This window comes from Rosa rugosa, chromosome 2 (genome assembly GCF_958449725.1).
Source record: "Rosa rugosa chromosome 2, drRosRugo1.1, whole genome shotgun sequence".
In the NCBI taxonomy this organism is placed as follows: domain Eukaryota; kingdom Viridiplantae; phylum Streptophyta; class Magnoliopsida; order Rosales; family Rosaceae; genus Rosa; species Rosa rugosa.
The window spans coordinates 22,624,676-22,649,091 of NC_084821.1; the positions used below are offsets into that span (position 1 = coordinate 22,624,676).

At 38.8% G+C, this 24,416-nt stretch overlaps 1 protein-coding gene across 1 annotated transcript; it reads right to left on the reverse strand.

Annotated features, from left to right (window-relative positions):
• Positions 1-10,099: 10,099 nt before the first annotated feature.
• Positions 10,100-10,582, reverse strand: LOC133734049 (auxin-responsive protein SAUR21-like). Its single transcript, XM_062161710.1, has one exon. It carries the CDS (start codon positions 10,510-10,512, stop codon positions 10,207-10,209), a length of 306 nt encoding a protein of 101 aa, XP_062017694.1. The 5' UTR covers positions 10,513-10,582; the 3' UTR covers positions 10,100-10,206.
• Positions 10,583-24,416: the final 13,834 nt, after the last annotated feature.

Here is a 24,416-nt window from a genome sequence, read left to right on the forward strand (position 1 = left end):
GTTAAGGGGAGATAAGAACATCAATGTTCAACAGGAACGACATGCATTATCGTGGTCTGTCCCCACTCTGTCTCATCTTGATCCCCGAACCGCACAGTCCGAAATTGAAGTGCGGAGAATTCTCGATCTTCGGAACATAGCAGAATCGATGCCTGATGCGTTTTCTGATATCGCTAAAGTGACAAGATCACACATACCTGCTGCAAACGTGCCTGCAAGGATTGAAGTCCCTAAAAGTAGAGGACATGCCGCCAACTCAAGAATGCATGAGCATGGCGCCAACGTCCCATCTCTCAATGATGGTGACGTTATGGCTAGGCCCACGGCCCCTGCCAGGAAGCGCGGGAGGCCCATAGGTTTGATGGATTCTCGCCCAAGAAAGAAAGCGAGTTTGGCACACAATAATCCATTAATCATCGATGTGAATAATCCATCTCATGAGAATATTCCGGATTATGGTTATGTCCAAGAGACATCATTGGGGGACGCTCCAATGTCAGAACCCACTCCAGAGAATAGAGAGATCTCCATAAATTACACTAGTGTACATGAGATGATGGATAGAAATTCTATGGCGATTGATGATGCATTTGCATATCATATTGCAAAAGGAATTATAGAATATGATGATATCGAACCTCGCTCTGTTCAAGAATGTCAACGAAGAGCAGATTGGCCTAAATGGAAAGATGCGATCCAGGTTGAATTGGATTCACTAACAAAGAGACAGGTATTTGGGCCTGTAACGCAGACACCCCCAAGTGTAAAGCCTGTTGGCCATAAATGGGTCTTTGTTAGAAAGCGTAATGAGAAAAATGAGGTGGTAAGATATAAAGCCCGCCTTGTGGCGCAAGGTTTCTCACAACGCCCTGGAATCGACTACGAGGAGACATATTCTCCCGTAATGGACGTTATAACGTTCCGCTACCTTGTCAGTTTGGTAGTTTCCGAAAAACTTGACATGCAGCTTATGGATGTGGTTACAGCATATCTCTATGGGGATCTAGATTCAGAGATATATATGAAGGTTCCAGATGGACTTCAATTACCCAAATCAAGTGGCTCTACACCACGGAGCGCGTTTTCAATAAGGTTAAAACGCTCACTATATGGATTAAAACAATCCGGACGGATGTGGTATAACCGTCTAAGTGACTACTTGATTGGGAAGGGATATATTAACAACGAAATATGCATGCCCATGCGTGTTCATTAAGAGAACAAGTTCCGGATTTGCAATCGTAGCAGTTTATGTCGATGACATGAACCTAATTGGAACTCTAGATGAGTTGAAGGAAACTGCTAAATACTTGAAATCCGAATTTGAGATGAAAGATCTTGGGAAAACACGGTTTTGTCTCGGTTTAGAACTCGAGCACCGTAGTGATGGGATTTTGATCCATCAGTCTGCATATACTCAGAAAATTCTAAGGCGCTTTAATGAAGATAAAACGAAGCCTGCGAGTACTCCCATGATAGGTCGAAGTCTTGAGCCCGGAAAAGATCCGTTTCGTCCAAGGGATGAGGACGAAGAACCATTAGAGGCCGAAGTGCCCTATTTGAGTGCAATAGGCGCATTATTGTACTTAGCTCAATGCACAAGACCGGATATCTCATTCGCAGTGAACTTGTTAGCTCGACATAGCTCTGCGCCAACACGCCGCCATAGGATTGGTGTAAAGACAATCTTTCGATACCTAAGAGGTACGATTGATATGGGCCTATTTTATCCCTATAGAGAGACGAGGAACGACGGAAGAATGGGATCGGACCCCATTAGGCATGGAGCCGCCGTCCATAACATGACCGTCGGCCATGTTGTCACCTCCAGCGCCGCCGCTGTCCATGGTGGCCGGCCTCACCCTATTCCCCTCCATCAAAACGACAACAATGTTTTGATGGGATTTGCTGATGTAGGGTACCTCTCTGACCCTCACAAAGGTCGCTCCCAAACTGGTTATGTCTTTACCATGGGAAGCACTGCGATATCTTGGAGGTCTACAAAACAGACCATTGTTGCTACTTCCTCGAATCATGCAGAGATTATTGCTCTACATGAAGCCGTTTGTGAATGTATATGGCTAAGGTCTGTGATTCGACATATTCAAGGAAGTTGTGGTGTGAAGTCTACCACATATGAACCTACATGCATTTATGAGGATAATGCAGCTTGTATTGAACAAATGAAGTTAGGTTTCATCAAAGGCGACAACACCAAGCATATATCGCCTAAGTTCTTTTATAATCAGCAACAACAATCACTTCTAAAGATTGAAGTGAATCAAATCCGATCAGAGGATAATATTCACTAAGTCGTTACCTAAATCCACCTTCGAGAAACATGTGAAGAGCGTCGGATTGAGAAAGTTATCCGAACTCCCACGATTGTAGCAATCAGGGGGAGATATCGATATCAGGGGGAGTTATGATGTCTGCATGTTCGATCTCGAAGAGTGAAAGACGTGTTGTGCTCTTTTTGTCCTTCGACCAGGGTTATTTTTATCCCACAGGGTTTTTGTTACCTGGCAAGGTTTTTAACGAGGCAACTGATGAAGCGTCACCACCAAGTTTGAAGCGGCACAAGGGGGAGTGTTGAAGGAATATCGATTTAGTGTGCCTTATCAAACTAGGAGTAGCAATAGGAGAGAAGGTTCTAGATTTCCCAATCCTACACGGATTGGTATTCCTTGTAACATTAGAACTAGTACTTTGTAATCCCTATATATAGGGCTCCTATTCTCAATAATAATACACACATCTCTCTCATCAATCTCTCTCAATACCAATATACTTAAACACCTCTCTAATTCTCCAATATGATTTTATTGTGTAAGCCCCCTTTAGGATCTTTGTGTTTTACTTAAGCAAAATCAGAAAATAGATGAACTGAAAACAGAAACAACACAGCAGATTTTAGAGTGGTTCAGCCAAAACGTTAGCCTACGTCCACTTTGTGATCTCTCTTGAGAGATTCACTAGCACTATGAAGAATTTAGGTGTTTACAAGTACTTATTGCAGATCCCTCAAACCCCTCAGACTAGTTCTTATCTCTCTATCACCTTGACTCTCAGTTTTCTGCACTTTCTGTCTTAATTCCAGAAAACCCACTGCAGCTCCTATTTATAGGACATAGAGGCTGCTGATACAACATGGGATTAGGATTCCTAATCCTAATAGACTAAGCCTTTCTAAGCCTATAATACAAATCCTAATAGAACTTGAAAGACTAACTTTCCTAGAACTTATAGAAAAGCTGCGTGCAAACCTCTTTCCTTTCTAGACTTGGATTTGAATTATGCATCCTAATTTTCAGATTGTATCAATGAGCCAAAAACACAACAGATTTGTCTAGGAATTGGCTATCACTAAATTAGAGAACAAATGATATATTAGGTTCAGAACCTGCTATTTTCGGTTTGCTTGTACTATGTAGATGACATTAATAACCCACATTATTCCCCAGCCCCTACAAGTGAGATGCGATAACTCATCCATCAACTATGATAAAGAATGAGATGTTTGACATCATTAGAATGGTGGTTATTGATCCATATATCTCACCTGTAGTATGCCAATGATGCAATATGTAATTATCTTAGCTACTTGAGTTTTTGTTAGAAGCAACATCTATAGGAAAAGGTGGACAGAGCAAGCTTCATTTGGGGGTAACTCAAAGTTAAAGATTCCAGTCTTCATGTAGTGAGTTAGTGACTGGTGAGTATTTTCAAATAACAATTAAGATCCACGTTGTTGCATATATGTGAGTTCTTAATATATGATGGTGTCTTTAGATTATCAGAAAATAGGAAGTATATATATATTCTGGGAAAAGTAGCAGTAAAAGATATTCAGAACTGAAAGCATTTCCATATCTAAAATATTAAGTAGAAAGAATTTCCGTTTCTGAATTCCTAATCTATCTCTCGATCTTTATATAGAAGTGTACAAAAGTTTCTCTAGTAAGTTATATTTATGTATAGCCCCTTCAATGTCTCAAAAAAAAAAAATGTATAGCCCCTTCAAGCGGGACGCGATATTTATGAAGGTTTCTTCTTAGCAAGGAATTCTGAGGCCAGCCATTGGATGATCAAATTCAAATTCTCCTCCGCCTTAGCAACTCTTGAAATGAAGGTTGACTCAAAAATGAAACTGGAACCATGTGTCTATTCTTTTCACTACCCTCTCCAACATAGACAGCTAAGAAGCCTTTTGGAACACCAAAATATGTTGAGTCTGCTTTCTTTGCGGACAAACTTCCTTGTTGGAGGAAATGCCTAGCATGCAGAATGGCTGGCAATTGAATAGCCATATTCAACAAGTCTAAGATTCTAAATTAATTATTACTTCAGAAGAGGTTGAACTTCCACAATGACTTGGAATATAAATTTTGATAAGGGAGTGTGATGAGGACTGGATTAATTTCTGTAATGAGATGTATGGTTGTGCGTATTTATAGATGAAAGGGCTTTTAGGAAAATATCAATATCTAGAATGAGGAAACAGTTGTATGGAAGAAATTGTGTGGGGATTGGCAAGAGACACAAGCATCTGAATTTTGAAGGATCACATGATTCTGTCTATACGATATCTGGCTCTCAAGGACTGAAGTTATTGAGTCTGTATATTTGTTGGAGAACATTAGGCTGCAAAGGAACCCGGCCACTTTAAAATTATATGTGGATAGCAAAGTCTCTTATTTTTTTTTTTTCTTTAAATCTTTTCTTTTACTGGTCGATATGAGTCACTGGATCTCATTCATTACAAGACATGCTGGAGACATGTATATCTGTAATTTGTGCAAAATGTTTTGATTAGCTTTGAACGTGGTATTGTGTTGTGTGATGTCTTCAATTGTTTCCATGAGCGAAAGGACAAGGAAATTAATTACGATCAATAAGAACACCAAGGGGTTTGCTGAGATATATAATTTTTTTAGGTTGAACTTTCACATCAGGCGGTTCCCTTGTTTTCTGTTATCTAATGCAAGTAGGGAATAGAGTTAGATGAAGCAGGAAGACAAACCATGTGGTACTTAACCAATAGTATCCGATGCTAGATCAATGCCTCTTCACCACTCATTTCCATGTACCTTGTGATTTTCAGCATACACCTTCTTCATCTATTTATACCACGCATGCCAGATCAGGTTCATCATCAGCAACTCAAGTCGGACTTTCCTTCCAAACCAAAGAATCATACTTTCCCTGTGTCCAGAGTCCTTAATTCAAACTTTCCTTCTTGTTCTACCACTAGGGTATATAAGCCATGGGTTTCCGGTTGCCTGCAATTGCTACAGCTAAGAGAAGCCTAACTAGCTAGGTCTCTATCTGCTTCAAAGAGTTCGAAGACCTTATATATCCCAAAAGGCTACTTTGTAGTCTATGTTGGGGAGAGTCAGAAGAAGCGATTTGTGATTCCACTCTCGTACTTGAACGAGCCTATGATCATCCTATGGGCGGTATCACGATCCCCTGCAGTGAACACAGCTTCCTTGAACTCACTTCTAGGTTAAGTGTGTGAGTCAGTGCTGATGAAGTGAATATGGATCCATTCATATCGAAAGCTTCCTCGTGTGAAAAGTTCACGAGTCCAGAAGATGAAGAAGAGACTGTGATCGATCATCAAGTGACTCGAATCATATCTCTGGTTGAAGAGAAAGCTTATGTGATACCAAAGCTGCTTGCGAGCTGAGCAGAGTATTACCAACGTTTAAAGCAGACAAATGATGAACTTTACCATGCTGAAAGTCAAGAACCTCTTCGATCGATCTGTAAAACCATTGGCGTTCAAGTTTGGACTTATAAATTCTCTCCTTTCATCCCCATGTAAATATCTTTGTTTGATCCAAGGGAAAATATTGAGAATATGCAACACATTTTGATTCGTCATTTATTTTTGAATGATATGTTTCATTATTATATATTATTTCCTTGCAGCTCAGATAGATAATTAATGAAATAAGTTTGTGCTCAATTATTAGGCCCTACCTTTGTTATTTTATTTAAAGTTTTTACTTTTTTATATTGTTTAGTTATGTTGCACTTCAAGAGAGTAATAAGTCTCTACATTAGTTGTGTACAGCGAGTTGGGCGGCAAGTTCCTTGCTTTGTCAAATGATCGCTACCGCCTAGTGGCATGGTAAAGCTAAGTGTTATCGGATTTATTCTCCAGTGCCAACATAGTAGGAGAGCTGTGCTTATATCGAGTCATCTTCCGTTATATCATCATTATGTCAAAGCAAATGGAGTAGCCAGTAGAGCACGTACTCTTGGCTAGTTGGTGTCTGGTTGAATACTTTTATTTGATAGAGTCTTCTGATATCATTTTAGGACAGTCTCTAGATGGTTATTGTAATCAGGGGTTTAGGCTCTATGTCCCCTCTTGTATTTAACAATTTCATTAATCAAGGGTTAAGGGCAGCCGCACCAGCCCTTTATTAAAATAATAATAATAATAATAATAATAATTAATGAAATATAATGGCAAGCTAGCTAATCTAGTATGCACCTTGAATTAGATCACTTCTTTCTATATATATGTCATACAAGCTAGCTGATCCTATTCAAGTGCCTAACTTGGCTGCTGAATGTAAAAGGGTTCTTATAAGTAAATGTCAAAAATCTGGTATAAAGGGAAAGTATACGAGGCTAATCTGTTTGACAAAAGCACCACTATTATCTATGCTCTTCATTCATAATTTCATACCATCTTTTTTCCTTTCTTTTTTCCCTCCAGTCAAGTGAGGGACTCACATATCTCTACATCTCAAAGAAATGCAATTATCATCAGATGCTCTGGATATGGTGGAGGCATGGAGCTGCTGTTGGATCAAGAAGGCATGGAAAGGCAACATCACTATTGTTCACAAAATACAAATGGAAGAACAAGATAAAAGAAGATTGAAAAAACAAAATGGGTAGGTGCTTCTTTTCATACCTTTAAAATTGGCATTTGAACCTTAGTAGCCTCTTACTAAACCTCTAACTTACTTTTACAAATACGCAATATGTTAAGTACACACCTCCATAATTTCCCAAAATGCCTTTATCCCATAAAATCTAAACAAAGTCAAAAGTTCTTTGATAAAACTCAATAACAAGCCGAATTCTTCTTCCACTTTATCCTCCACATCTAATTCCCAAAGAAATGAAGATGAAGGAATAAAGATGAGGCGCGGAGGATAAAAATGAGGCATCCCAGCAATAAGACAATCCCTCTCAAACATTACAAACAGCAATATGCTGCCCAAAAAAAAAAAAAAATATCCAGAATCATAAACCATTAAACCCACAACATTGGAAATCATCACTATCATTGTTGTCGACAACTTAAACAAAAATATCGATTTTACTCATTGATGATACCATCAAATTTTTGATGCAAAACATTAAAATGTCAGTCGAAGATGATAATTCTTTATACGACAAAACTTTTGACACAAAATCCTTGATGCAAAAAACTTAGGGTTTAATGTTGCTTAATATAGGGTTTTGACCATTTACCCTAATTCTAGGGACTTTTTCCTCCCCTTACACCACCTATTTATTTTTTTTCTCACTTACCCATACAGATTCTAATAAGGTCTTCCCTAATACGTACCCAATTAAGTTTTTAGTTTTTTAGACTATTTTGCCCTTACCCCTTTGTTACATAGAGAGAGAGAGAGAGAGAGAGAGAGATAGAGAGAGAGAGAGAGAAGCCATAGGAGACTTCGCCGGAGTCCAGTCACCGGCTACCAGACTCAAGTCACCGGTCACCAGAATTCGGTCACTGATCTCTGGCCACTAGCCTTCTCTGAAAACCTCGTTGGAGGTCTCCAAAGAGGTAGTCAGAGATCTCATAGGTCACCGAAAAGGTTTATTGAGCCCCTGATGTGCTTGACAGATTTCATGCAAATTTGGTTTTTGCTGCATGGTTGCTATATTTATCAGTCTGTACCTATTTTAGCTTAGTGCTCACTTTGAGTACTATATTTCATTTTGTTCTCAGAGAGGTTTTGGTTCTTGTCCCCCTCTCTCTTCTTGTGATTTTTTTTCTTTTATTAATAAAATAAAATAGAGGGACGGACGGTGTGTTCCCGGTTGCGATGGCCCCCTTTCTTTTGAGATTGCGGGTGGGTGCCAGTCACCCCAAATCGGCTGTCGCAGAGGAACTAATATCGCTTAATCCTCTATTTAATTTATATAAAAAAAAAACCATTAAGTGAAAAAAATACAAATTTACAGGACGTGTTCATCAAACAATGTTTAGGACAGAAGTACTAGAATATCATCAAGTACCAAGTAATTTTTTAGCTTTTGATTTTTTGTTTATATTACAGAAGTACTTAGATATCACCAATTAAGTACCAAGTTGATGCGGGAAGCGTAAACACGATAGCAAGAGGCTCCGTCAAGCGTCGAAAGCCATATGAGATGAGCTAGAATCCACTAGCAATTATGGGCACAGGCCTAGGGCTGGGAATGGGCCCGACCTGTGTAAAATTTGAAGGTCCCGGACCCGGACCGAAATTTTCGGGCCGGGCCTAAATAATGTTTTTTAATTTTTGGGACCGAGTTGAGCCCGGACCGTTTTTCCCGAGCAGGTTTTTGCGGGCTTTCGGGCCCAAAAGGCTAAAAAAAAAACAATCGATTAATTATCGAAGTTCCAAATTGCAGATCTAAGCTCCACTGCTCCAAACCCAAATTGCTCTGCCCAGATCGAAGCTCCAAGTTTGGGTTTATGGAAGATGGGAATCAAGCTCATACTTCGATCCTCTTGCTCAGGCTCGGAAATCAAACTCAAACTTCATAATCGAATCAAGCTTCCAGACTTTTGCAATCTGCACAACTCAGATTCGGCATCAACTTCCCCAACTCAGATTCAGCTTCCAGATCTTTGCAAGCTTCCAGACCTTTTGCGCATTATTTTCCTGGCAAAGCTACAGAAAATCCAGAGAGATTGAGAGAAAGAGAGAGAGATATGCGGGTGATGGAATGGAAGAGCCACTGTTCCAATGGAGTTTTGCAGATTTTGGGGTTGAGTGACAAAGGCAGACTAGGAATTCTCTCTAAAAGGAATTCTCTCTAATGACCTACCATTGATTTGATAGGGAAGAAGGCTTAGGAAGAGAAGGGAAAAGAAAAAAAAAAAAAAAAAGAGGGAGAGAGGAACAAGAAGAAGACGGGAATTGGAGAAAGAAGAGAGAGTGAAGGAAGGAGAGAGAAAACTAGAAAAAAAAATAAATAAATAATTGCCAGACTTTTACATGATTTCGGGCCTTCAGGCTTTTTTTTTTTCTGACTTCTAAGGACCGGGCCCGGCCCGTTATATAATGTTTTCGGGCCGGGCTTTATAAAACTGCCAAATTTTTTTAAAGGGCCCGGACCGTTCGGGCCGGTCCCGGGCCGGGTTTCGGGTTTTCGGGCTAAATTCCTAGCCCTAGGCACAGCCGTACATAGAGAAACTTCTCTAATATTTGGTTTTTTATTAATTGATAACTTGAATGAAAATTACAATCTAAGAGGTGTCTTATATAGGGCACACAACATAAACCTAATACAACTAGAAAACATAAAGAACAATTTATTGTAGACTAAAACTAAGAAACCTAATTAAACCTGATTAAATAAAAATCGGAAATAGAATCCTAGATACTAAAGAATATTACGCTTGGAATCCCAATCAAGATTTTGCTCGAGAATCCCGATATATCCAAAAGAGTAATTTATGATTAATTCCATCATTAAGAAGCCTATTTGAATACCAATTTCTAATATTCAAATTATTTTTCTTAATGTGAAGACGTTTATTTCTTTTCGAGATTTTTTGTTGAAATTGGCTAAAATCTCATCCTACATCACAAGTGTATACTAGACCTCATGCTTCCTGACCAAATTGAAGAGTCAAGGAGGAAAAGTCAGTTAGAAATTAATCATAGTTGAAAAGGAAATAGATGCATGTATATATATGTGATGTCCTTAGTTATGACTTATGATGACGTCTTTGAATGATTATAAAATGAAAACGATTCTCAGAGAAGTAGAAGCAAAAGATAGTAAGAAGGGAATGGACTGAAAATTATATCAAAGTCTAAATAGAGAGGATTTCCATTAACTGTCTGTAAAATGTACAGTGTCAAAGATTTCTCTCTGCAAATTCCTCCTTATATACAGTGTGTACAAAATTTTTCTCTAAGCAAGTTATATCTAATGTACAACCATGAGTTACAGCCCCTTCAAGCAAGAAGTGAGATCAATGAAGGTTTGTTCTCGGCAAGGAATTGTGAGTCCACCCATTGGATGGTCGAATCCATATTCTTCCTCTGCCTTACTCAGGAACTCATGAAATGAAGGCTGACTCAAGAAAGAAACTGGAACTATGTATCTCTTCTTTTCACTACATTCTCCCACATACACCGGTAAGAAGCCTTTTGGAACATCAGCATGTATTAAATCTGCTTTAAAAGCCAACAAACTTCCTCGCCGGAGAATCTGCTTAGCATGCATAATGCCAGGTAATCGGATAGCCATATTAATGATCACTTCAAAGAGGTTGAGATTCCAAAAGGAGTTGGACGAAAAGAGTTAATGGATGTAAATACTGATGAGGACTTGATTTCTGCATGAGATAATTGTTTGAACCAATATTTGGCAAGGCTCACGTGGCAGATAGGTGGGCCCGACCCACAAAACATAATGAATATCCGCGGCTAATTAGCCGCGGCACATTAAAGATTTACAAAGTTGATTCTCAATTAGCCGCGGCACATTAAATGTTTATTGTCAAATTTATGACCGAAGATAACGTGTGCAAAGAACCGTTATTAGATTGGGAGAGACCAAATAGACCCACAAGGCGTAATGAATGACCGCGGACCCACAAGTCGTAATGAATGACCGCGGCTAATTAGCCGGGCACATCAAAGAGATTGATTGTCAGGAGAAACTTTACCAAAGTTTGGGGCAATTAACTTGAATCAGCATCAGGAGGTGTTATTGCCAATCATCAGTTACAAGACCTGATTGATTGCTCATGAAATAATCAATCATTGATAATGTCAAAAATATCACAAACATGAATACTGCTGAGATTGCTTCTTTTCCTTCATTCAGTAGTTTAGCTTCACTATAAAAAGGACCATAGGATTCATTGTTAGTGGTCCTCGACCAAACGCTCTACGCGATTACTCAAATTTTATCTCAATACATTTCAACAATTTAACAACACTTATCAATCTTTACGTGTTTATCTTATCGCTTTCTTTACCGGTATTTATCTTTCCTGCACTTTATTTGCTACACCTTTACATTCCTGCACTTTTGTTTATGCTATTTATTTGTTGTTATTTACTTTACGTCATTTACTTTATATAAAATCACAAAAAGAATCATCATCACTCCTCAATCACCGAGTTACACAGCACGAAGACTGCGGCTAGTTAAGGCCGATTCGTGCTAAAGTCCTTGCATTCAAGGTAGAGAGAACCCCGCGGCCGAGATTGATCCTTCCTCGGCCCACAATCAACTGATCAGAAGTCAGATCAGCGCAAGATCTACAATCTAGAACAAAACCTCGCTTGGCCTACCGCCCGAGAGTTGGCACGCCCGCGCACACGTCACCAAGCTAGAAGGACGCGTGTAAGCCAAAAAGACCTCGGCCGAGTGACACGTGGCCGAGACGATTTTTGAGCGAACATCTTTTGGCACGCCCAGTGGGACCACACTTGGTGAATGTTAGACCATTTAGTGAGACATTATATATTATGTATTTTCACTAATGAGTTATCATGAGCCGAATTTACCTGGCTCTCTTTCAATAAATGATTACAGTGGCCAATATGGCCAAAATCAATTATATGGTTATGATGGAAGATATAGCTATCATGCGTATCAAAGTTTTGTTGATTTAAACTGCCATGAATCTTGGGATCAACAAAATCCCACAATACTACCTCAAAATGGCTTTGATCACCAAACTGGCTATGGTAGCCAGCATGGTTATGGGCCGGCCAACGAGCCGTATGATAATTGTGGCCAAACAGTTAAAGCACCATAAAATACAAATTATAATCATAACAACCAAGATGGCTACAACCAAATAGGACCCTACAACAATTTTGATGGCTTGAGTAGCCAGCTTGTATGGAAAACTCGACTAGCCGCGCTACAACCCGTGTACGATCAACAAGTTGGTCACAATGAAATGGTCGAAGAAAATGTAAGCTCTTGGGGAGGTGGTGTAAAATCTTTTGAAAAAGCCATAAGGGGTGGCAGAAATAGCCACACAATTTTCTATTTTCAGAGAAGAGATGAAGTTACACCTGAATAAGATGAAGATGCTGAGACATCAAAAAATACTGACGGAGGCATACCACTGTAACCGCGACCATGACTTCAAAAAAGAGGAATCCATTGATGATCAGATGGAAACTCGGCCGCCTGTTGTTCTTCCTTCAAATTTGGAAGCAAACATGTCAGGCCAAAATTTGCAAAATGTCAAGGAGAATGACCATCGCATGGTTGAGTGTACAATTAATGAGACTATTCATATGGATATGGTTCTCGAAAAGAAAGCTGACCTCAACAATCTGCGGTTTGATGAAGATCTTAATCTTGTAGCCAAGAAATGTCAGCTCGCTGAGCATAATGTTGTCAATAGTGATGATCATCTAATTCAAGATGTCATGCATGTTGACATGATTATTGGAAACAACGCTGACTTGGAGAAGCCACTATCAGATAAAGTGGAAACAAGTATAAAGAGCATATAATTTCGGCCGACATGAAAGCCGAAAAGAAAACAAATCTCAATCATTCCCTTTGGTCAATAAAGATCGGCCTCGAAAAATTTGAAATTCATGCCGAGAATACAAAATGTTCAAAACTTGGGGTGAAACATTGTTGGCCACCTCCATAACAGCACACAAGATTTTTACGTTTTGTTTTCTTGCTTTAGTTTCTGCAAAAAATAAAATAAGATAAAATAAAATAAATGAAAAGTTGTGTTTTTGGGAGCCGTTTAATTGATCGGTAGGCATGAAACTGTAAGGCCGAAATATTTCTATGATCATGACTGAAAAAAAATTTGAACGTCATTCGACAATGAGGCCGACTTTGTTTACTAGTTCCTTCACCACTCGGCTCGAGCCGAGGCTCAAGGAATTAGGGAGAGGCTACATATATATCACGAATTCAATCACTAGCCGCGACATAGAAAAGGACAACAGTTGAACGGTCGCAGCTGGCGAAGGGCCGCAATTAAATGGCAGTAACAAATGGTTGAATAGCCGCGGCTATCAAATTATCGCGGCTAGTAAAGGACCGTAGCTAAATGTCCATAATTTAGTGGTTAAATGACCGTGAAGGAATAAGCTTGAAATCAACGGTTGAATAGCCGCGGCTATCAAATGATCGTGGCTAGCAAAGGACCGCAGCTGAACAGACGCGGTTAATAAAGGTTCATGGTTAAATAATTGTCTACTGTGCACATAGAACGTATAAACTATAATCCTCAACTCTTTGGGTGGTACCGGCAAGTTTTTCTAGCTTTTGGCAGTAATGAACGGTTGAATAGCCATAACATAATGAAGAGCCGCAGCGAGTGACTGCGGCATGACGAATGTCAACAACGCCTATAATAGAGCATGTGCCTTGCCAAGAGAATTTTCTAAAAATTATCTTTTAGTCCTTTAACCACTCGGCATCTATGCCGAAGCTCAAGGGACTGGGGGGCTCTATTTGAACCAATATTTGGCAAGGCTCACGTGGCAGATAGGTGGCCCGACCCACAAAACATAATGAATAGCCGCGGCACATTAAAGATTTACAAAGTTGATTCTCAGTTAGCCGCGACACATTAAATGTTAATTGTCAAATTTATGACCGAAGATAACGTGTGCAGAGAACCGTTATTAGATTGGGAGAGACCAAATGGACCCACAAGGCGTAATGAATGACCGCGGACCCACAAGTCGTAATGAATGACCGCGGCTAATTAGTCGGGCACATCAAAGAGATTGATTGTCAGGAGAAACTTTACCAAAGTTTGGGGCAATTAACTTGAATCAGCATCAGGAGGTGTTATTGCCAATCATCAGTTACAAGACCTGATTGATTGCTCATGAAAGAATCAATCATTGATAACGTCAAAAATATCACAAACATGAATACTGCTGAGATTGCTTCTTTTCGTTCATTCAGTAGTTTAGCTTCACTATAAAAAGGACCATAGGATTCATTGTTAGTGGTCCTCGACCAAACGCTCTACGCGATTACTCAAATTTTATCTCAATACATTTCAACAATTTAACAACACTTATCAATCTTTACGTGTTTATCTTATCGCTTTCTTTACTGGTATTTATCTTTCCTGCACTTTATTTGTTGCACCTTTACATTCCTGCACTTTCGTTTATGCTATTTATTTGTAGTTATTTACTTTACGTCATTTACTTTATACAAAATCACAAAAAGAATCATCATCACTCCTCAATCACCGAGTTACACAGCACGAAGACTGCGGCTAGGTAAGGTCGATCAGTGCTAAAGTCCTTGCATTCAAGGCAGAGAGAACCCCGCGGCCGAGATTGATCCTTCCTCGGCCAACGATCAACTGATCAGAAGTCAGATCAGCGCAAGATCTACAATCTAGAACAAAACCTCGCTTGGCCTACCGGCCGCGAGTTGGCACGCCCGTGCACACGTCACCAAGCCATAAGGACACGTGTAAGCCAAGAAGACCTCGGCTGAGTGCCACGTGGTCGAGACAATTTTTGAGCAAACAATAATATGTATGGTTATGCATATTTATAGATGAGACAGTGCTAACGAAATATTGATATCAATCTGGAATGAAGAAAGCATTGTATGGCAGAAATTGTTTCATGATTGGGAAGACATAAGCATCTGAATTTTGAAGGATCACATGGTTCTGTCTAAATGATATCTGACTCTCAAGGACTGAAGTTATCGAGTCATATATTGGTTGGTGAACATTATGTTTATGACACTCTGGCTGGAAAGGAATAAGTTTTAGATGTGGATTGGAATTCTCTTCGAGTCACTGATTCCCTCTCATTACAAGGCATGCTTTAGACACGTCTGTATTTTGTTGAAAGGACTAGGTTAACTAGTGGTATTCTTGATTTTTTTAGGTTGAACTTTGGTTCCTTTGTTGTCTGTAATCCAAGGGGTATATTGTTTGAAGACAAGGATAGATAGAACAGGAAGACAAAGCCATGTGAGTTTTCACAAGGTAATGTCCCTAGACCAATAAGACCCAATGCTTATTTCCCTCTTCACCACTTCTTATCATTTACCTTATGATTTTTAGCATACACCTTCATCATCTATTTATAGCACCCACATGACTGATCAAGTTCAACAGCAGCAACTCAAGGAGATCTATTCCTTCCTAAGAAAAGAATCAAACTCTTCCTGTTTGCACAGATTCAATTTTCTTTATTGTTCTTCCACTTTGAAAATATACCTAAGCCATGGGTTTCCGGTTGCCTGGAATTTCTAATGCCAAGAGAAGTCTTACTAGATCTCTATCTGCTTCAAAGAGCTTTGATATCCCAAAAGGCTACTTTGCAGTATATGTTGGGTTAAGCCAGATGAAGCGATTTGTGATTCCAGTCTCATATTTGAACGAGCCTCTTTTTCTGGACTTGTTGAGTCAATCTAAAGAAGAATTTGGATATAATTATCCAATGGGTGGCATCACAATCCCATGCAGTGAGCACACCTTCCTAGAACTCACTTCCCGCTTAAGTGAATGAGGGAACACTAATAGGATCCCAGTTCATCTGCAAAAGCTTCCTCATTCACAAAGTTGCTAATCAAGATGATGACAAGGTAATGATTGATGATCAAATATATCTTGAAGCTGCTTGTGTTGATCAAAATCTTCTGTGGTACGTCCGGAGCTGCTTGAGAGCTGATCGAGCAGAAAATTTCTCAATTTTGGAAGCAGACAAAGGATAGTAGCATGACCCCTCTGAACTCATTGGAAACAAAAGTTTTGAATCCAATTTTTGAATGGAAAGACAGGAAACTTCTGTCGTTCAACACCCTGTAAACTTTTTTGTTAGTCCTCCACAGGAAATATAGGAATACATAAATATATTTTAATTGATCTTCAGTTATAAAGTAGAGAGAAGATAGAGAGAGAATAGTTGGGAGGAAGTAGAAGTATTCTCATTCAGTCTCATTAGTCTCCTTTATATAGAGGTAGGGTTTACATCAAAGTACACAACTAATGAGTATTTACGTAGACAACCATATAGATAATAATATTTACAACACTCCCCCTTGGATGTCCACCAATGAATGATGATATTGGACGCGCTTATTGTTGCCTAGTTAAAAACCTTGCCAGGTAACAAAAACCAAGTGGGACAAAAATAACCCTGATCGAAGGACAAAAAGAGCACAACGCGCATATGTCCTAGGTAGCATGCTTCTGGATGCTCCCCCTGATGAGAATCTCCCCCTGATTGTTGCAAGCCTTAATTATGTATGCGATAAGCTACATGTACCATGTATAGTGGTTTGATGTGTCTATCACTGAAGTGAGACCATGTGTGCTTTGCATATAGGGGCTCATCTCAAATTTTCATACCTACACAGGTTAAGCAACAATACCAACAAAGCTAGACGATTTTCAATAAGCCTTACCTCGTATGATAAGGTTAGAAACAATCTCATATGCTCAAATTCATACACAAAGTAATAGCTCAACAATATAAAGAAATTGACACATTATACTTTGTATAGTTTAAAACATTGAAAATCATCATGGTACACCTAGCCATACACTGCACATCAATATCTTTGTGTATTGATATGTCTCATACAAGCTCTTCAAGAGCTCTAAGTAATTCATAACTTCGCGAAAGTTAAAATATGTTGCAACACAATAATCATAATTCGAATTCGATAGTAGTCTCGTCATAGTACTCATTAAGGCAATTTAGATCTCGTTGATTAGAACGAAATGAGTACATATGAGCTAGCTTTAGACTCTTTGATTCCATGAGTGAGCTTTAGGCTCTTTCAACCTTTCATGGACTTGCATTTGAATCATTCATGTATTTGAATCCCTTGAAGATTGATAAGCAATACGCTTATAATGACACTTTACTTTTGAGATTTTGCTTTTAGCAATGTGTCTTTAAGATCTTCATAATATACGATGACAACGTGCCATAAATATCTCGTCGATATAACAGGTATATGTAACACTGTACTTATAGAAAATTGTCATTCGTATAAGGGAAGGTATTCATAATCTCATGTCTATATAAATAGACATTGTGTCATAGTGATTTATCTTCACTTTAGTAAATACCCTTTTGTACCATGTAGGGTTAAAGGTCCAAGTATTTCATCACGTTTCAATCATTCAATTTCATTGGAATTGCCTCTTTCCAATTTGGCCAATAATATACTTTGTCGACCTTCATGGTGAAACGTGGTATAGCATCCATACAGCCCTTAAAGATTTTTGGTAGCTACCAAATGTAAATTATCATCGATGATCAACAATCATAGATCCCACACATTCTTATATGCATGCATTAGCTATCATAAGCTTATTGATATTGGGTACCCATGCCACTTCTGGGGCATACATTGTCTCTTCTAGGACAATCATCTCTCATAGATGAATTATGTAGCGAATGTGGATCTTTTTACTTATAATCTCATATAGAGCACTATAGGGCTTGTATGATCTTCCCTTTTTGGGAGGTTAAAACTTTAGACCTGGTGGATATAATCCACACGAATTCACGCCGTTATTCAAATGACAGTAGTCTTTCCTCCCCCTAACGGCGGGAAGACTGTCTTATTTTGACCATGCTCAAAAATTGTGTTAAAAAATCTATCACTTTCTTTGGAGTGAAGATGTTCATTGGTTGGTGGCGAACCCAAACTAAGATTTAGGTCAAAACATGCTTTGTTCATTAGCATCAACCATATTGATTTATTATTGTATCACCAAGACATCATTTCCTAATGGCGTACCTACACCCATTGTCTGTGTAGCCATATTAGGAGCTGTGATATTGTTTAATGACATTCTCTTCAGGAGAATCATGTCAATTGGATACACTTGCATCCCACAAATCAAATGGAGTCTACATTGTTTGTATTAATATGGTTGGTCTCTGGGACTTTAACCCAGGCAGATGCCTTTGCATTTAACATATAATTTTGTCACTATCTTTTATCAAATTACTAGCTTAGATATTTCCCAAAATCAAAATGAGACGGTGGATAAATATCTCACACCAATTCATGTCGTTCTTCAGAAACAATCTTTCTCCCCCTCATGGCAGGAGGATTGTCTCATTAAAGTGACAACTCGCAAATATGCGGTAAATAAAAAATTTCCTTGTGTGTAAGGTTAGGAGTCATCAAAACTTGTAAGTGATTCCACGCAACATGGTAGACAAAAGATGACGCAACTTCACATGCCAAAATAGTGTATTTGATTCAATTAACTTCTGGTTCATGACATTATATGCCTCAATTTACTATACAAATTTGACATGAGAGAGCAAACAGTATTCTCTAACCACATTGGAGGCACTTAGTGCGACAATACTTCAAATTAGGTAACATGATACTAGTTCATTCGGAGCCACAAAACAAGATCTACAACTCCTGATATGAGTGTTACCTTAACTTTAGTAAACATCAATTGTGAAATATCAACAATTGCAATGGACCAAATTTATTTTGAACTGCTGGCCAAAATGATATACTCGAAATTTCGAGTTGAAGACTACAATCCATAAAACTTTATCACGTGGAGAACCTCACACATATAAATGTGTAGTCATAAAGAGGAGGGACTTCAGGCCCTCATATAATTGGAGATCCAAGAAACTTGAGGTTTCAATTTTTCAATTTATAAAAACCTCTTAAGGAACATCAGGTTCCTAGATAATCGGATTTAGAAACATTTAGTTTCAATGAAAACTCAAGAGGTTACAATAAATCTGTGGAATAACACAATAGTGCTTTCAAGTTGCTTATTGTAAGTAAAAGACATCAGGCATGTGAAACGAATCTCAATGTTCTTATTTGTCAATGCAATTTAATTTGACCAATGCCCTTTCGAAAGTGGCTTGATAATCATCCACCATATAGTGTATCATAGGCGACACACACCCAAATTACAATTTCCTCACATATGTGGATGTTAGGATAGTATTTACATTGACTCCTGATTTCTCTCTTGCCATGATCCATTTCTGGTGGCATTTCATGGTATAGCCATGTCAATCGGATTTCTTATCAATGAGATCCATGAGAGGGAGAGGTTATACATCTCTGATAATATTGGAGGCACATGATGCAAAGAGACAGTGTGCTCTTCTGGAGCCATCAATCAGATATGTAAGATCTGAGATGATTTGTTATATTAGCCCCATAAGCATAAGCCTCAGTAATGTTTTCTGGACACCATGGATAAAATTGCATTGCCTAAAAGTCACTCAAAACATAAGTTTGAAGATGATACAAATCAAATTTGCAAGAATTGAACAGTAGATCTCATAGGATATACACGAAGCTTCTGGTTCGTGTTATACAGGTAAAGCATGACGTTCAATTATTGTATTGTTGTTTGATGTAGATTAATAACATCAAATGCATTTTGAACTTCTGGCCAAAATGATATATTCGAAATGTCGAGTTTAAACTTCATGACCATAACTTATGAGTGAAGGACTTTAGATGGTCATCTAGTTAGTTTGATCATTGAGGAACTTCAAGTCCACATGTAATTAAGGATCAAGGAACTACAAGTTCTGATCTCTTTTAATTACAAAAATTCACAATCACAAATTTGGCATATACTCATACTCATTCGTCATAAACCAACGGTTAAATATCTGCTTACTTTTAAATTGGTGTCAAAATAGTTCCCTCAAAGCTTCAGGTTTGAGGTTGACCGAGATTAAAGCTATTTGATAAATTGTCCATGTATATATCCACTCGAAACTTAAGGCTCGAGTCTGCACAATTAGAACTTCAGGTTCTAAGGTGGAATGCTTTAAGCAAGCATAAAGAAGAATGTATCAATCCACATATGAAAATTTACTAGAAACTTCTAGTTCGAGTTGACATAAAGTCAAATAAACTATGAATGAATTATATGTGTAATCGAAACTTCAGGTTCAAATTTATTTTTTTCTATGAACTGCAAGTTCTAAGATTTCGTAATTTGAACTTCGGGTTCAAATTTTCTTTGTGCTCGAAACTTCAAGCTCGAGGTGACTAAAGTGAAGCTTCAAGTTCACTTTTAACTAATTTATATTTTATACTCAAAACTTCGGGTTTTAGTTTTACTGTTAGAACTTCAAGTTCTGCTATGAAATTTTGAACTTCTGGTTCAAAAATATTATACTCAAAATTCATATGTTCGAGGTATAGGACTGCTGGTCTGTATGAGTAACAAAAAAAAAATTTAATTTAAAAGATAAGTACTGTAATGAAAGTACATAACAAAATAGGAATTGCAGGGAAAAAAAATAAGTAGATAAACTATGCAATAAAATTAACTGCAGAAACTTCTGGTTCCATTAATGAAGAGAATACATAGAACTTCTAGTTCTATTAATGAAGAGAAAACATAGAACTTCTGGTCCAGTCTCTTTAGAGTACATGATAATAAAAGCTCTCCATTAATTACACAAGACATAATTTTATCCTGTGGAGAAACTAAAGTTCTATTTATATATAATGTATAGTTAGAAAGCTTCTAGCTTCGACTAATGTCCATCTTCAAACTACAGGTCATTTGAACCTCAAATTCGCACATAGTGATAAGGAGGAGGGAACCCAAATATTGAAATTTGAGGGACTTCTACTGCTCTTATAGTCGAGAAGCAAGAACTATGTGAGTTTCATACATTTAGTAGTACGTATAACACCAAGGATCTGCTGGCCCTCATTATTAGATGCATGCATTGTTCTGATCAAGAAACTTCATGTAGCAACTTTTTATTAGAACTCTTGAGGAACTTCAGGTCCTCATATAATCTGATCAAGAAACTTCGGGTTTCGATCAGTTTAAATTACAAAACAGAATAATAAGAAAAATAAATGAACTTGATCAATTATGCTTAAAAGAACATACCTGAAGCTATGCCATGATATTGTTCTTGCAATATTTAATCGATATACATATGGACTGATATATGGCATCTAAGCCAAAAAGCCATTAAGATGGACTAGGATGACATTTAATTAAACAATCAAAACAAATTTTCAATTTACGTGACCACATACAGAGTTATAGATGGTTCACAGTAAGTAGTAATGAACAAATTAAATTGGCTGTATCAAGCCAACAAATAAAACTGTGTCGATAAGAGATACAACAATAATAGAGGTCATCAATTAAGGATTCAAGAATTCTAAAGCTACCTGGCTACGTAATATGCCATAAGAAGTCTATTCAGAATGAAATTGCAATTTTCATGATTGTGTAATTATGGTATGATATAATAAATAACAAAACAAACAAATAGAATAATATATTCAAGTTGCATGTATGATCAGCGTACTTGAAAAACGAAAACCGTTGAAACCATGAATTATGGATGGAGGGATACAAAGGAAACAGAATCGATGAAACAAAAAAAAAATTAAGGTATTTGACGAAATTATAATAGCGTGCCATCATATAATCTAAAAATTTTGACTTGTAGATTATGAGTTGTTTCTGTGTGAGAATACGGGACTTAAAGTAAGAAGCATGATGGAGAGAGAGAGATGACACAAGCATGTATAGTGGTTCACCTTGCTCTTGAGGCAAGGCTACGTCCACTTAGATATTTCCACTAGTAGTGAGGCCAAGTAGCCTTTTGTAGTGATACAAGTTGGGGATCATGGATCCATCCTTATCTAAGAAGGGGAGGACTTCCCTTTATAGCTAAAGGAAGTCCCATTCTATTCTATATTTCCGATGTGGGACATAATACACATATTTACTTCTCTTGAAGCCTCTTGGAGATCATGGGAGGGTGGCCTCCCTACAAGGTACCGCCGACCTCCACCATAGCGAGGTAGCTCAGGTGTCGGACTACCGGATGCATGTCGTAGGCGGGACTAACCATGTCGCGGGGCCCACCTATGAGGTCGTTGCTTATGCTTGGCGGTATGTAATATAAGTGATATCAACATGAGTTATGGTCAAAAGCAACAAAGTTGCACCAAAAACTCTTAAATCATCATACAGTGAAAAACAAAATTAAGAGTTAGAGTGAAAAAAAAAAAGGGGGTTTTGTCCATTTACCCCATTTCTAGGGATTTTTTTCCCACTTACCCCATTAAGTTTTTTTTATTCTCTCTTACCCAATACACTCTAAGGGAGTCTTCCCTAATACCCCATTAAGATTTTTTTTTTGTTTTTCATTTTTTTTTAATACCATTTTACCCCTCACCCCTTTGTTACTTAGAGAGAGAAATAGAGAAAATGGAAGAGAGAGAAACCATAGGAGACTTCGCCGGAGCCCGTCACCGGCCGCCGGAATCCGGTCACCTTTCGCCGGAATCCGGTCACCTTTCGCCGGAATCCGGTCACCTTTCGCCGGAATCCGGTCACCGGCCGCCGGAATCCGGTCACCGGCCGCCGGATTCCGGTCACCGGCTGCCGCCCACCAGAATTTGCTGAAAATCTCACCGGAAAGTTTTTTTGCCCCCAATAGACATCTATTGCCCCCCAATAGACCTTTATTGCCCCCTATTGCCCCCCAATAGACACCTATTGCCCCGATAGTCTATTGCCCCCTAATAGACGTCTATTGCCCCCCAATAGACGACTATCAACCATGTATTGCCCCCCAATAGACGACTATCAGCCATGTATTGCCCCCCAATAGACGTTTCGATTACCGAAATGGGAACTAATTTTCCTAAAATTACACAAATAAAACTTTGATTAAATAAAAAAAAGAGGAGATTACGTCAATTCAAAACGTCTATTGCCCCCCAATAGACCTGTATTTCCCTTGGCATAACACCATTTTGTAGCTTGTTACTCCAATAATTTACGTTTTATATCATCAAAATTTCTCATTAAAAGGCCAAAAAGAAGAATAGAGAAAAAAAAAGAAAAAAAAAAAAAAGGACCGGCTTGATTGAGCTGTTTAGAGGTACTTGTCGCCGGGGAAGGTGATGAAATTGATTTGGGCACCCTTCTCCATTCTGTGAAGCTGTGAAGCTGTGAGGCCGTGCTCGATCTCACCGGAAAACCGCCTCAGGTGGGCTCATTGGTGAACTTTCGCCGGGGAGGGAGAGATTGATGTCGCCATCGACCTCGTCGGAGCTCCACCACCACCCCCGCCACATCTTCGCTTATTCTCAGCAGATCAGCCGGAGATGCTACTCCTCCGAAACAGAGACAGAAATCAAATTCGTCGCCGATGAAGCTGAGTGAACCAAAAGCAATCTCCAGTGTTCGTCGACCTCAACCATCGAGAACGACGAGTTTGCGCTACGACGGGCCGGGTTGGGCGAGTTCCAATCGGATTTATCCTCCAGCTCCGGAGCTTCGACGACACAGAGAGAGAGAGAGAGAAACCGGAGGGCAAGGACCCAGGGGAGGCAGAAGCCTTCGTCGCCGATGAGGTCGTTATGGACCGCCGAGGAGGTCGATCTCGACCATCACTCACATCCTCGCCTCCGACGACATCGTTCTGGAGAATCTCGCCGGCGTTGAAAAACCGAAGGTATTTTTTCCCGGCGTGCTGGAGAGAGAGGGGAGAGAGAACCGGCGAGTTGTACAGAGAGTCAGAGAGAGAGGACAATGGCTGTAGTTGTAATTCTTTAATTGAGTTGAGGGCAAATTGGTCATTTTGCGTTAGATTGGGTAAGTGGGAACAAAAAAACTGTTGCTGGGGTAAGTGGGATAATTTTTACTTATTTTGGGGCTTTGGGTCAAGGACCCAAAAAAAAATTAAGAGCAAGCGTGCTGATAACGTGTTATAAAGTAGAGAGAAGATAGAGAGAGAATAGTTGGGAGGAAGTAGAAGTGTTCTCATTCAGTCTCATTAGCCTCCTTTATATAGAGGTAGGGTTTACAAAGTACACAACTAATGAGTATTTACGTGAACAGCTATATAGATAATAATATTTACAATATCTTCCACTTTATTATGTTGATTTTCATGATATTTTTATAATTTTAAATTATTAATCTCCCATATTTAATCACCAAATACATCAAATTTTCACGAGCAAAAAAATTAAAAAACAAAATAAAAATAAGATGAAAGGTGCTGTTTTGGAAGAGGTGATCATGAGGCTGTTGCTGAATGATTTTGAGCTTGTGTCGTGGAAGCATGTTAGGAAGAGGGGTAACCAAGAGGCGCATGGTTTGGCTCGGCGTGCTCTAGCAATGGAAAACTCAATGTATT